The sequence below is a fragment of the Mesoplodon mirus genome (genome assembly GCF_964341445.2).
Source record: "Mesoplodon mirus genome assembly, chromosome: 7".
Lineage (NCBI taxonomy): Eukaryota > Metazoa > Chordata > Mammalia > Artiodactyla > Ziphiidae > Mesoplodon > Mesoplodon mirus.
In genome coordinates this window covers 52,418,542-52,433,540 of record NC_138983.1, presented here as the reverse complement: position 1 = coordinate 52,433,540, position 14,999 = coordinate 52,418,542, and the positions used below count along the sequence as shown (strand labels likewise).

The 14,999-nt window shown below is 49.2% G+C and overlaps 2 protein-coding genes across 2 annotated transcripts in view; one reads left to right on the top strand and one right to left on the bottom strand.

Moving 5' to 3' along the window:
* Nucleotides 1-13,627, top strand: part of USP35 (ubiquitin specific peptidase 35) — a 74,493-nt gene extending 60,866 nt beyond the window's left edge. The window contains exons 8-11 of the mRNA XM_082628868.1: nucleotides 8,302-8,395; nucleotides 9,339-9,445; nucleotides 9,986-11,234; nucleotides 12,452-13,627. Coding sequence (XP_082484994.1) covers nucleotides 8,302-8,395; nucleotides 9,339-9,445; nucleotides 9,986-11,234; nucleotides 12,452-12,619 — 1,618 coding nt within the window. The 3' untranslated portion in view covers nucleotides 12,620-13,627. The remainder of the gene's footprint in view (nucleotides 1-8,301; nucleotides 8,396-9,338; nucleotides 9,446-9,985; nucleotides 11,235-12,451) is intronic.
* Nucleotides 13,628-14,007: 380 nt separating this feature from the next.
* The window catches only part of GAB2 (GRB2 associated binding protein 2), a 172,871-nt gene continuing 171,879 nt past the window's right edge, over nucleotides 14,008-14,999 (bottom strand). Inside the window, exon 11 of the transcript XR_014294749.1 lies at nucleotides 14,008-14,263. The gene's annotated coding sequence lies outside the window, so the exon portion shown is untranslated. The remainder of the gene's footprint in view (nucleotides 14,264-14,999) is intronic.

Genomic DNA, 14,999 nt, shown 5'->3' with positions numbered 1-14,999 from the left:
CCATAGATTTTGTATGGTTGTGTTTTCATTGTCATTTGTCTGAAGGTATTTTTGAGTTTCCTCTTTGATATCATCATTGACCCATTGGTTGTTCAGTAGCATGTTGTTTAGTCACCATGTAATTTTTCTTTTTTTTTTCATTTCTTTTTCTGTGGTTAATTTCTAGTTTCATGTCACTGTGGTCAGAAAAGATGCTTGAGATAATTTCTGTATTCTTAAATTTGTTGAGAGTTGTTTTGTGCCCTAGTATGTGGTCAGTCCTAGAGAATGTTCCACATGCACTTGAAAAGAATGTGTATTCTCGTTTTTTAGATGTAGTGTCCTGAAAATATCAATTAAGTTTAACTGTCCTATTGTATCATTTAGTATCTCTGTTGCCTTATTGATTCTCTGTGTAGAAGATCTGTCCACTGATGTGAGTGGGGTGTTAAAGTCTCCTAGTATTATTGTATTTCTGTCAATTTTTCCCTTTATGTCTGTTAGTATTTGTTTTATGTATTTGGGTGCTCCTATATTAGGAGCATATATGTTGACGAGTGTAAAATCCTCTTCTTGTATTGATCCTTTTATCATTATATGATGTTCTTACTTATATTTCTTTATGGCCTTTGTTTTAAAGTCTGTTTTGTCTGATATGAGTATTGCCACCCCCCCCTTTCTTGTCACTTCTGTTTGCATGAAACATCTTTTTCCATCCTCTCTTTCAATATATGTGTGTCCTTTGTCCTAAAGTAGGTCTCTTATAGGCAGCATATTGTAGTCTCTTGCTTTTTTATCTGACCTTCCACTCTTGTGTCTTTTGATTGGAGCATTCAGTCCATTGATATTTAAGGTAATTATTTATAGATATGTATTTGTTGTCATTTTAAACCATGTTTTCCCATTGATTTTATATCTCCTCTCTCTCCCTTTTTGTTTTTCCTTTTCTGGTTTGATGATTTTCTTTTGTATTATACTTTTGTTCTCTTCTTTTTGTTTTTTTTGTGAATCTATTGTATGTTTTCGATTCGCGGTTACCCTGTTTTTCAACTATGTTAACACCTTCCTGTATCTGCTTGCCTTAGACTGGTAGTCATATAGGCTCAAACACATTCTAGGAAAAAATTCTACATTTTCTTACTCTCCTCCCCTACATTTTATGATTTTGATGTTCTCTTTTACATCTTCATGTATATCTTTTTGCTGTTCATTGTGGTTATCGTCACTTTCACAGAATTTTTTCTTTCTTTTTTTTTTTTTTTTTTGGTGGTATGTGGGCCTCTCACCGTTGTGGCCTCTCCCACTGCGGAGCACAGGCTCCGGACGCGCAGGCTCAGCAGCCATGGCTCACGGGCCCAGCTGCTCCGCGTCATGTGGGATCTTCCCGGACCGGGGCACGAACCCATGTCCCCTGCATCAGCAGGTGGACTCTCAACCACTGCGCCACCAGGGAAGCCCTCACAGAATTTTTTTTTTGTTTTTTGTTTTTTAATCTTTGTACTGTCTGCTGTCCTGATTGAGTGATTTCCATTTTTCTATCTTCCAGGTCACTTATTCATTCTTTTGAATTATTCATTCTGCTGTTCATTGCCTTTAGCTCAGCTTTCATCTCTGCAAATATGTTTTCTAATTTTTCTTGGTTCCTCTCTATAGTTTCTAGTCCCTTTTTACAGTATTCTGCATTTCTGTCAATAGCCTTTCTTAATTCCTTCAGTATTTTTATTATCTCCTTTTTGAAATCAGTGTCTGTTAGACTGAAGAGGTCTGCTTCATTGTTCATTCAGGGGAATGCGCTGGGTCATTTAACTGGGAGTGGTTCCTTTGCTTCTTCATGTTACTTATATTTCTCTTACTCCGTAAGTTTAGGAGAAACAATTATCTACTGTGGTCTTGGAGAGCTATTTATATGTGGCTTCATCCCCGTGTAGCTTGTGTGGGCTTAATAAATTTGGTGTGAGTGCTGTTTTTAGTATGGATCCCTGTAGCCTCTTTTCTTAGCTTGTGCTGGTTGTTATCCCCTTGATAGGGTGTGTGCAGATGTGGTGGCTGGTGCCCGGTCCTGGGGTTCTCAGAGGTGGTAGTGGCTCAGACTTACCCTCAGGGCATGCAATGGGAGTGGATGTGACTTGCAACCACTCCTGGAATTCGGGTGGGCAGTGGTGGGGTCCATGACCACTCCTTAGGTCTGAGAGGGAGGTGGCAGGGGCTTGCAATCACTCCTGGAGTCTGGGAGGGAGGTGGCGGGAGCCCATGACCACTCCTGGGATGTGGGAGAGAAGCAGTGGGGGCTGGTGAGTGCTCCTGGTGTTTAGGTGGGCGGCAGTGGAGGCTTGCGACTGCCCCTGGAGCCTGTACAGGCAGTGTCCTGCCCTCTGCATGCATGCCCACAGGGGAAAAGGCTGCGATCTGGGTCCCACCCCTCCCCTTGTGCACCTCCCAAACAGTGGTGACTGACCTCTGTGACGTCCCAGGCTTCCTCCACATACACCCCCAGCCATGGTTGTACTGGATTCCAGCACCACTCCCACCCCTGTCTGTCTCCACACAGCCATCCCCAGTCCTCTTCCCAGTTCTGATTCCAAAGCCCGAGTTCCAGCACCCAGCCCTTGCCAGTTCTGGCAGACATGTGTGTCAGGCTAGGGAGCACAGGGTGGTGGCACTGACCATCTGTGCAGTTCTCCCTCTGCTCTGGCTGCCTCTAACAGGTTGCTGCGCTCTCCTCAAAGGCTCTGAAGCTCCCCTTCTATCTTGGCTGATCTCCCTGCCAGTGAGGGGGCTTCCCAGGTTGCAGGGACCTTTCCTCTTTCATAGTTCCTCCCAATGTTGCAGGTCCCATCTCGATTCCTTTCTTGCTTTCTTTTCTTCTTTTTTTTCTTTGTTCCCACCCAGTCACATGGAGATTTTCTTGCCCTTTCAGCAGTCTGAGGTCTTCTGCCAGCGTTCAGTAGATATTCTGTGAGAATTGTTTCACGTGTAGATGTATTTTTGATATATTTGTGGGAGAGGGTGAACTTCACGTCCTGCTACTCTGATATCTTGATCGCTCCCTGTGATCGATTTCTAATCTCATAGAATTGTGGTCAGAAAAGCTGCTTGATATGATTTCAAGTTTCTTAAATTTACCAAGATTTGCTTTGTGGCCCAGCATATGGTCAATCCTGGAGAATGTTCTGTGTGCACTTGAGAAGAACGTATATTCTGCTGCTTTGGGATGGAATCCTCTATAAATATCACTTGAGTTCATCTGGTCTTATGTGTCATTCAAGGCCTATATTTCCTTATTGATTTTCTGTCTGGATGATCTGTCCATTGATGAAAGTGGGGGGTTAAAGTCTCCCACTATTATTGTGTTACTGTTGATTTCTCCTTTTATGGTTGTTAGTATTTGCCTTATATATTGAGGTGCTTCTAAGTTAGGTGCACATATATTTATAATTGTTATATCTTCTTGTACTGATCCTTTGATCATTATGCAGTGTCCTTCTTTGTCTCCAGTAATAGTCTTTCTTTCAAAGTCGATTTTGTCTGATATGAGTATTGCTACTCCAGCTTTCTTCTGATTTCCATTTGCATGGAGTACCTTTTTCTATCCCCTCATTTTCAGTCTGTATGTGTCCCTAGATCTGAAGTGTGAGTCTCTTGTAGACAGCATATATATGGGACTTGTTTTTGTATCCATTCAGCCAGTCTTTGTCTTTTTTTTTTTTTTTAAACAAAAATATATTTTTCCGTGATCCTTTCATTTTACAAACTGGAAACATGTACGTAAAGCAGAGGAGATGCTGACTCAGGGAAAGGACAGCTAGATCAAAGTTCTTAGGTCAGAATTTTGAAGCTTATTCTTTTTTTTTAAATATTTTTATTAGTTTCTGCTTTATAACAAAGTGAATCAGTTATACATATACATCTGTTCCCATATCCCTTCCCTCTTGCGTCTCCCTCCCTCCCACCCTCCCTACCCCACCCCTCCAGGCAGTCACAAAGCACTGAGCTGATCTCCCTGTGCTATGCAGCTGCTTCCCACTAGCTATCTACCTTACGTTTGGTAGTGTATATATGTCCATGCCTCTCTCTCGCTTTGTCACAGCTTACCCTTCCCCCTCCCCATATCCTCAAGTCCATTCTCAAGTAGGTCTGTGTCTTTATTCCTGTTTTACCCCTAGGTTCTTCATGGCAATTTTTTTTTCTTAAATTCTATATATATGTGTTAGCATATGGTATTTGTCTTTCTCTCTCTGACTTACTTCACTCTGTATGACAGACCCTAGGTCTATCCACCTCATTACAAATAGCTCAATTTTGTTTCTTTTTATGGCTGAGTAATATTCCATTGTATAAATGTGCCACATCTTCTTTATCCATTCATCCGATCAGTCTTTGTCTTTTGGTTGAAGCATTGAATCCATTTACATTTAAGGTAATCATGAATATGTATGTTCTTATTGCCATTTTGTTAATTTTTTAAAATAAATTTATTTTGGTCTGTGTTGGGTCTTTGTTGCTGCGTGCGGGATTTCTCTAGTTGCGGCGAGCGGGGGCTACTCTTCATTGCAGTGCGCGGGCTTCTCATTGTGGTGGCTTCTCTTGTTGCAGAGCACAGGCTCTAGAACGCAGGCTCAGTAGTTGTGGCGCATGGGCTTAGTTGCTCCGCGGCATGTGGGATTTTCCTGGACCAGGGCTCAAACCTGTGTCCCCTGCACTGGCAGGCGGATTCTTAACCACTGCGCCACCAGGGAAGCCCTTGTTAATTGTTTTGAATTTGTTTTTGTAGGTCTTTTTCCTTCCCTTCCTCTTTGTTCTCTTTTCCTGTGATTTGATGACTATCTTCAGTGTTGAGTTTGGATTCCTTTTTCTTTTTTGTGTATGTGTCTAGTGTAGATTTTTGGTTTGCAGTTACCATGGGGTTCTGATATAATAGTCTGTATATATATACGAGATTGTTTTTTAAGTTTCTGGTTTCTTAATTTCCAGTGCATTTCCAATATCCTGCATTTGTACTCTCCTCTCCTCACAATTGCTAGTTTTGATATCATATTTGTGTGTGGATGATTTCCTACCTTTATTGTATGTTTGCCTTTACCATTGAGCTTTCCCATTCATAATTTTCTTATTTCTAGTTGTGGCCTTTTCTGCCTAGAGAAGTTCCTTTAGCATTTGTTGTAGAGCTGGTTTGGTGGTGCTGAATTGTCTTAGCTTCTGCTTGTCTGTAAAGCTTTTGATTTCTCTGTCAAATCTGAATGAGAGCCTTGCTGGGTAGAGTATTCTTGGTTGTAGGTTTTTCCCTTTTATTGCTTTAAAAATATCATACCACTCCTTTCTGGCCTGCAGAGTTTCTGCTGAAAAATCAGCTGATAACCTTATGGGGATTCCCTTGTATGTTACTTGTTGGTTTCCCCTTGTTGCTTTTAATATTTTCTCTTTGTCTTTAATTTTTGTCAATTTGATTAATATGTGTCGATGTATTCCTCCTTTCCCATGTTAGGGAAGTTTTCAGCTATTAACTCTTCAAATATTTTCTCAGGCCCTTTTCTCTCTCTTCTCCTTCTGGGACCCCTATAATGCAAATGGTGCATTTAATGTGGTTCCCAAGGTTCCTCTAGTATATTTTCACTGCCCTAAAAATCCTCTGCTCTATCTGTTCACCCCCCTCTAACTCCTGGCAACCTTTTTACCGTTTCCATAGTTTTGCCTTTTCCAGAATCATACATTTGGAATCATATATTTGGAATCATATAGTATGTAGCCTTTTCAGATTGGCTTCTTTCAGTTAGTAATATGTATTTAAGGTTGCTTCATTTCTTTTTGTGGCTTGATAGCTCATTTCTTTTTGGCACTGAATAATATTCCATTGCCAGGATGTACCACAGTGCCATTTATCCATTAACCTACTGAAGGGACATGTTAGTTGCTTCCAAGTTTTGGCAATTCTAAATAAAGCTTGCATCAACATCCCTGTGCAGGTTTTTGTGTGGATATAAGGTTTCAGCTCCTTTGGGTAAATACCAAAGAGTGTGATTGCTGCATAGGATGGGAAGAGTATGTTTAGTTGTGTAAGAAACTGCAAAACTGTCTTCCAAAGTGGCTGTACCATTTTGCATTCCCACCAGCAATGAATGAGAGTTCCTGTTGCTCCACATCCTTGCTGGCATTTGTTGTTGTCAGTGTTCTGGATTTTGGCCTTTCTAATAGGTGTGTAGTGGTATCTCATTGTTGTTTTAATTTGTATTTCCCTGACTGACATGATGTTGAGCATCTTTTCATGTGCTTATTTACCATCTCTGTGTGTGTGTGTATGTATATATATAAATTTTTGTGTGTGAGATGTTTGTTAAAATGTTTGGCTCACTTTTTAATCAGGTTGTTTGTTTTCTTATTGTTTAGTTTTAAGAGGTTTTTTTTTCCTTTAACAGTCCTTTATCAGATGTGTGTTTTACAAATATTTTCTCCCAGTCTCTGGTTTGTCTTCTAATACTCTTGACTCTGTACTTCACAGAACAGAATTTTTTAATTTCAATGAAATCCAGCTTATCAATTATTTCTCTCATGGATTGTGTCTTTGGTGATGTGTCTAAAAAGGCATCACCACACTCAAGGTCACTAGGTTTCTCTTGTTATTTTCTAAGAGTTTTATAGTTTTGAATTTTACATTTAGGTCTATGATCTATTTGGAGTTAATTTTTGTGACAGGTGTAGGGTTTGTGTTCAGATTCATTTTTTTGGTTTTGGATGTATACTTGTTCCAATACCATTTGTTGAACAGACATTCTCTGCTCCATTATATTGCCTTTGCTCCTTTGTCAACGATCAGTTGACTATATTTATGGGGGTCTGTTTCTGGGCTCTTTATTCTGTTCTATTGATCTATTCAACTGTTCTTTCACCAGTACCGCACTTAGACATCTTTTTTTTTTCTTACTATAGGATCCTTTGATTTTTTTTTATATCTTTACTGGAGTGTAATTGCTTTACAATGGTGTGTTAGTTTCTGCTTTATAACAGAGTGAATCAGTTATACATATACATATGTTTCCATATCTCTTCCCTCTTGCGTCTCCCTCCCTCCCACCCTCCCTATCCCACACCTCTAGGTGGTCACAGAGCACTGAGCTGATCTCCCTGTGCTATGCGGCTGCTTCCTACTAGCTATCTACCTTACGTTTGGTAGTGTATATATGTCCATGCCACTCTCTCACTTCGTCCCAGCTTACCTTTCCCCCTCCCCATACCCTCAAGTCCATTCTCTAGTAGGTCTGTGTCTTTATTCCTGTTAGACATCTTTTTTAAAAGTCACAGTGGAAGTAAGCCTTGGTTTTGGCTGTGGTAGGACCTCCAGGCAGTTTCTTCTCTCTGAGCTTCAGCTCCAGGAGGAGGTTGGAGCTGAACTCTAGGAACTCCTAACATGCTGCTGTTGTGCTTCTCAAACTGCCTGGGGAAGGACTAGTTTTGTTTCATTTTTAGAATGTCCAGTCTGCTGCAGACTCTTCCTTTTGTAGAATACAATAAAATGACTTACTAGGAAATGATCGTGTGCTTGTATGGTCATAGTACTGTCAAATCACTATACGAGGTTCTAAAGTCTCAGTTTCTGAACTTGCTTTGTCACAGGCTGCTTAGTGGACCACACTTTGGTTATACTGTCTTGCACAGTGGGTGCAGGTTGGAGAGATGCCTACCTGTCTAGCCAGAGCTTCTTGGGAGAATGGGAGCTCAGCTGGGACTTGGGAATTGGCTTGTTCCAGGGAATGTGGTTGTCTGGAGGGGCTCTTTCTTATCTCACATGGGATCAGACCCCTTCATGAGCCCCAGTTTACCCCCCTCCTCTTTTTTCAGCATACTCCTCACATTGACCCCCTCCCAGTTGAAGGCAGAGGGACAACTTGGGGTGGCAGGGGCCCTGAGAAGGGGCCGTAATAGTTGGCTTGGAGGGCCAAGGTTGGAGCAGGGCCTGCTGCTCTGGATGGGTCTGAACGCCATTTCTCAGGGAAGTCGGGAGAAGGGTGTGAGTGGCTGGTGGTGATATTGGCATGGACTCTGAAGCATGTCTGAGAGTTCCAGCTTTAAAACCCTGAGACCATAAGACCTTAGGACATTCGAATCTTCAAATTGTGGAGTGATGGGCTGTTAGAACTGGAAGGGACTGCAGGCGTCACCTCGTTGTCCAAGCCGAGTTGTTCACCTGCTCCTCCCTGGCGCCTGGCCCAGATTTGAGCTACAGGTGTCTGTCCTGCCTTTAGCTTGGAGTCCTTGGGTGGCCACAGTATGGGTGAGTAGAGGTCCTTTGGGTGCCCTTGGCTTACTCCAGGTGCCCCGCTCTGTTTGAAGTTTCAGACACTGTGTCCTCCGTTTGACTGAGAACAACTCCCAGCCCTTGATGACCAAGCTGCAGTGGCTCTTCGCCTTCCTGGAGCACAGCCAGGTGAGCGCAGGGGGCGTCGGGGGTGCTGGAGAGGAGGCCCGGTCTGACACCTCCCCTTCCCCACGACCTGCCTGCATCTGGCTGTGGGCCCGCACTTTCTGGTGTAAGTTGTTGGGCCGCAGTCCAGGCTGGCGTGGGTTCACGGCTAAAGCCCAAGGGGCCGATTCAGCGCCCTTACCGGGCAGGCGAGGGAGTGCCTCCTGAGCCCCTCTGTGCTGTGCTGCCCACCTCTCCCCCACCAGTGGTTCAGTCCACTCTATTGGGTGTTGCTTTGCTGGTCTGCTGTCATGTTTGAGCACCCATATTGCCCGCCAGGCACCCTGAGGGCTGTATTTGTTTTAATCACTGTCTCTGCCCTCCTGGAACCTAAAGCCCTTGGCCAGGCAGGCATTATGCCAGGCCCTGTGCAGGGGCACAGAAATGAGTCAGCCACAGTCCTGCCTCCACGGAGCGCGTAGTCTGGTGGGGGAGAGGAACCTGCAGATAGCGACTGTGGTGCTTGAGCAGAGGGAAATGCGGGTGTAGTGTGCGTATTAGGGAGGGAGAGTTGATCACGATGGGGATGGGGGCTGTTGGGAAGACACTGTGGGGCACGTGACACTAACTGCACCTGGGACTTGAACTCTATATAGCTAAGCTCCTGACAGGGGAGAAGGGTGTTTCAGGCAGAGGGAATGGCAACGAATAAGGGCCTGGAGTGAAATGTGAGGTGTGTCAGGGAAGAGCAGACTCCTGGAGGATTGTTCATCTCCGTGAACCGGATGTCCTGCTTATAGGCTGCATGGTCTTGGTGGGATGAGTCAGGGAAGGGGGAGGACTTTAGTGGGGAGGCTGGAAGTTTGGGGCAGAGTCCCCAGGGCCATCCTCAGGCCTAGCATGCTGTGGCGCTGGTTGGTGAGTGGCCCCGGCTCCTGGCCCTGTCTTTCTCCCTCCTTGGTCCTAGCGGCCTGCCATTTCTCCAGAGAACTTTCTATCTGCATCCTGGACACCCTGGTTCAGCCCTGGCACCCAGCAGGACTGTTCAGAGTACCTGAAGTACCTGCTGGATCGGTAAGGGAGGCCAGGCCTGGCTGTGCACGGGGGCTCCAGGTCTGGAGAGGGTGCTTGTGGGAACGCCCCCTCTCCCTGGGCTGTGTTGTCTCTTCCTGGAAACGGGGGCACAGCCCTGCACTTGTGAAAGGCTTGGAGCAGATGTGTGTCATGAGTGTGGGGACAGGGGCCGAGTGGGAGGGAAGTTTTGGAGATGCTGACGTGGACCGTGACTGGGAGGGTAAGTGTGTGTATGTACACTATGCTGTGCTTGCCTGAGTGTGCATGTGTGTGTTTTCTCATCAGCTCTCTGGGGGCACATGCACGTCTTTTTGTGGCAGGTTTGTGAGCCTTATGCAGGTAAGTATGTAGCATGTGTGCCTGGCTTATGAGTGCATGTGCACGGATGCCATTTTGTACATGCATATGTATGTTCCCCGTGCCTTCTCCTGCATGCGTGTAAACATGTGGCCAGCTGAGTAAGGTAGATGCACAGGTCAGGCCAGTGCGCTGGGGATGGGTCTGTGTGTATGGACGAAGGCCCTTTGCTCCCTGCACCAGGCTGCATGAAGAAGAGAAAACTGGGACGAGGATCTGCCAAAAGCTCAAGCAGTCCAGCTTGCCCTCCCCGCCCGAGGAGCCCCCTAGCCCGAGTCCAACCTCTGTGGAGAAGATGTTCGGAGGCAAGATTGTGACTCGGATATGCTGTCTCCGCTGCCTTAACATCTCCACCAGGGAGGAGGCCTTCACGGACCTCTCTCTCGCCTTTCCCCCGCCCGAGCGCTGCCGCCGCCGCCGCCTGGGCTCAGTGATGCTCCCTGCAGAGGACGTCGGCGCCCAGGACCTCCCTTCGCCATCGCGAGCCCAGGCGCCAAGCAGGGCGGCTCCTCAGAGGCAGAGGAAACACTGCATCACAGGGGACGTTCCCCCCACCGTCCTGAACATTGAAGGCCTGGGCCCCCAGGGCCCCGGGGGGCAGAGCAGTCAGGAGGAGGCAGCAAAGGAGGAGGAAGAGAAGGAGGAGAAGGCGGAGAAGGTGGAAAAGGAGGAGGAGAAAGTGGAGAAGGAGGCCGAGAAGGAGGAGGAGGCCGAGAAGGAGAAGGAGGCCGAGAAGGAGAAAGAGGCCGAGAAGGAGGAGGACGGCCTGGGCCCAGGGACCCTCAGAAATGCTTCTACCCCCTCTGGGGAGGGTTCCCGCTCGGTCCTGGACCTGGTCAACTACTTCCTGTCGCCCGAGAGGCTGACGGCAGAGAACCGCTACCGCTGCGAGTCGTGCGCCTCCCTGCAGGACGCCGAGAAGGTGGTGGAGCTGAGCCAGGGGCCGCGCTACCTCATCCTGACCCTGCTGCGCTTCTCCTTCGACCTGCGCACCATGCGGCGCCGCAAGATCCTGGACGACGTCTCCATCCCCCTGCTGCTGCGGCTGCCGCTGGCCGGGGGCCGGGGCCAGGCCTACGACCTCTGCAGCGTCGTGGTGCACTCCGGGGTGTCCTCGGAGAGCGGCCATTACTACTGCTACGCCCGCGAGGGTGTGGCCCGCCCAGCCCTGAACGCGGGAGCGGCCGACGGGCCGGAGCCCAACAACCAGTGGTACCTGTTCAACGACACCCGGGTGTCCTTCTCCTCCTTTGAGTCTGTCAGCAATGTCACCTCCTTCTTCCCCAAGGACACTGCCTACGTGCTCTTTTATCGGCAGCGGCCCCGGGAGGGGCCTGAGGCTGAGCCCAGCTCTCCCCGAGCCCGGGCAGAGCCCACCCTCCACAAAGACTTGATGGAAGCCATTTCCAAAGACAACATCCTTTTCCTGCAGGTGAGCAGACCCTGGGGGCAGAGGGGCTTCCCAGCACCCACGGGCTCAGATGGTGACCGCTCCTCTCTTGGAGTCTGTTCCTTTTTCCCTTGATCCATTCAGCTATCATTTAGTGCTGGGGAAGATTGGTGGGCCAGACAGACGTAGCCCCATACTTCAGAGGAACAGACATGAGGAATGATCAGTTTTTTATTAAGGTGTCATAAGTGTGCTGGAGGAGAGGCTCTGTGAGTAGTGGGTACGAGCGGATGGGGTGCCGCCCGGCTCCCTGAGCCTCTTTCTTCTCTCCCTGAGCCTTCGACTCCACTCTGTAGAGTCAAGGCTGGTATCAAAATACTTTGCAGCTGAAACAGCCAGTGCGTGGCCGCCGCAGGCAGCCGGTGTGGGCATGTCAGGTCCCCTGGCCAGCAGCACCTGCGTGCCGTGGGGACCCTGGCTCTGCTTTTGCGTCTCTGCCGAACTGTCCAGGTGGAGGCAGGGCTGGGCCCATGGTAATAAGGCGAATCCACGGCTGGCCTCAGTTCAGCAGGAGGAAGAGCTTCCTCGCTGGCAGAGGGTTCCTTGTGCCCTGAGAGGCAGAGGCTGGACAGCCACGCCAGGAAGCCTGCAGAAGAGTCCCTGGGCGGGGGGTACGAGGTGACCTTTGAAGTCTCTGCACCTCCTGCTTTCTGGTGCCATGTCAGGCCCTCGTCAGCTGTTCACAGTCCAGTTAGTTAGTAGAAATGAGTTCTTTTCCTCCAGGGGGCTGGGAGTTTTTTTTTTTTTTTTTTTTTTTGCGGTACGCGGGCCTCTCACTGTTGTGGCCTCTCCCGTTGCGGAGCACAGGCTCCGCGGCCATGGCTCACAGGCCCAGCCACTCCACGGCACATGGGATCTTCCCAGACCGGGGCACGAACCCGTGTCCCCTGCATCGGCAGGCGGACTCTCAACCACTGCGCCACCAGGGAAGCCCCGCTGGGCGTTTTTATTCGGGGGAGGAGGAAGAATGCTTTGGAAGCCTAGATACAGGATGGCTATGGGTCCATCCCACCCATCCTCCCAAGCTGGAGTTCCTCTAGGGCAGAAGCTGTGGCTCCTCTGTGCCTGGCCCTGGGGACTGGGGTGATGCTCGGAAGGGCTGGGTGGCATTGGGGGCGTGAAGGGAGAACTGAGACTGCAGAGCCTGCCTCTGACTGTTAAGCTTCCGGCCCCATCCCCATCCCCATCTGTATTTCCAGGAGCAGGAGAAGGAGGCGCGGAGCAGGGCGGCCTACATCTCTGCGCTCCCCACATCTCCACACTGGGGGCGGGGCTTTGACGAAGACAAAGATGAGGATGAAGGCCCTCCGGGGGGCTGCAGCCCTGCAGGTGGCAGCGGTGGTGACTTCCACAGACTGGTCTTCTAATGGGAACCCTCATCCCCTGGCCTGCTAAGCACTTGTGAGGGTGCCACAGGCAACCTCAGTGGCGGGGGTGGGGCCCAGGTCCCGGGCAGAGGTGCTCGGCCAGGTGGGGTCTGAGGGAGGCTGCTCAGGTCCAGTCCTAAAGGCAGGCCCTTCTGAGGGCCAGAGAGATGGAGCGGGGGCTTCTGGGCCCCTGCCCTCAGCCTGAAGGGCACACGGAGACTCACTCACTCAGATACAGAGGTGAGACCCAAGCCCCTTAAACCGGGCCTCCGGGCCCGACACTGGGATCAGCCCCGTTAAGACTTACTGACACCCAAGTGTCCTGGTCAGCTGGAAGCAGCTGAGATGGACACTCTCTGGGCCTTGTCCCCTACCCCCTGCAGGCTATCCCACAGGGCTGAACGTCACAGCGCTGGTGTTTTGCCATCAAGTAGCAGTTCCTTCCCAGCTCCTTTCAGACCATCTTGTTTCTCTGTAGTATACAAAGCAGAGGCGGATCCAACCCTAGCACAAAGAAGGCGGCTGTGTGTCACCCCTCTGGCCGCCTTCTGGTGTCTCTGAGGGGCCTGAGGCAACGTCTGTGGGTGCCTACACTGTTTGTTTGTACTTTTTTTTGAGAGGCGTGTAGGTGGGAAGCAGCCTGGCACAGGACCAGAGCCTGTCCTCCCGACACCAAGCAACAACGCACAGCAGGGAGGACAGCCTCTTAAGCCTCTCTCCTGCCTCAGTGCCTGAGATGCCACCATTTGCATCCCCCTTCTGGTTACGAGAGCGCGAGTCCTTAGTTTCCTGCAAGTAGGTTTGTTTGTTTGTGTTTCTCACGACGTCTGTCCTGAGGGAAGCTGGCTGGCTCAGCGCCTCAGCAGTTGGCCATCATCGTGGGGCCGGTCTGGGGAGGAGCAGATAGTGACCTCATTGTGCCCTGACACTGCTGTACCCCTTCTAAGTGAAGAGAAGAGAACCAGGGTCTCCAACAGGAATAAAACTAGGTTCTCGGAAGCCTTGAAAGCTGTTGTTCTTCCCGCCTCAGTCACTGGCTGTGAGGGCAGCTCTACCCTTGGTTTCTTGCTGTGTCTGGACAGGAAGGAAGGGACACCACCCCCTCCCTGCCCTGCTGACTTGTGTGCTGCCCCAGGGGAGGCAAGCGTGCCCTACACTGAAGTGCTGTGTAAATCAATCAACGGTGAGGACTGGTGGTGCGGATGTGCCCAGATAGATAGATGATAGGGGTGGAGGGGTGGGTGCACACGCTGGGGGCCGCCCTAACAGGATACTGTTAAGGGACTGATGTGTCAGGTGGGGCTGGAACTCATCCAGACCCCAGGAACTCTGGGCTGCTCGCTCAGAGATCGCCGCTGCTACCACATTCCTCCCTGCTTACCTCTGAGAATCTGGGGTGGGGGTGGGGGTGGGCTGGGCTCAGGCCAGGAGGAAAGTAGGCGGCAGCCCTCAGGTTCCAGCCATCTTGGAGCTTGGGACTGCAGTGGCCTGGCCGGGGGCTTCAGGGGCTGCAGGTGGAGGAGTTTTGGCCCAAAAGCCATAGACCCTTGAGACCTCAGGGACCAGCAAAAGTGGGCCGACAGTCGTCTGTCTGTCAGAGACAGAGTCATGCTCAGAATTCATCTCTTTGGTCCATTGAGCCTCCTAAGAAAGATGAATTGGCAGATGTTACTACAATTTCCATTTCATGCACCAGGAGTACAAATTCCGAGGTAAGGAAGATTCACATGTGTTCTCAACCAAGAAAGGTACCCAGTTATTTCCTGTTCAAATGAAAGTGGAGCAGACTGGCACAGCGCTGTCCTAGGACTGTGACAGGAAGGATTATCCCATTGAGGGCAGGTGTCGTGTGCAGGCCTACAGCCCCGAGCCGGGATCCCAGTGTGTGTGCGTTCCATCCCCAGCCCCTCCGGACGAGACACACTCAGCAGCCCTCCTGGTTGTGTCTAATGGACTTTATTGTTGTCCAGACCCAACACCATAGTAAAAAGGGACCTGCAAGCTCCAGGCCTGTACCATGTGTCGCCACAGCAAAAACAGGACCCATGTGAACACGTTCCCACCCTTCCCCAGACCTACTCACAGGATAAATACGTGTTACAAATCTTTTTAAAAAGAAAACAGAATAAATTAATAACTTAAGTGATTAGGCACCAACAGTGATTTGAAAAATTAAATGTCAATTTTAAATGGTAAGAGGGCCAGAAACCTAAGACTGGGCTTCTTCTAGCCCATTTTCTTTTCCCGACAAAGCAACGATTCTGTGGGAAATGATCCTAAATTTCAAGACACATGTAACCAACAAACACATAAGAACACACGCCACCAAATATCACATGACAGCCTGAATCTCCAGGGGGACCCCTCATCAGGCAGCCCA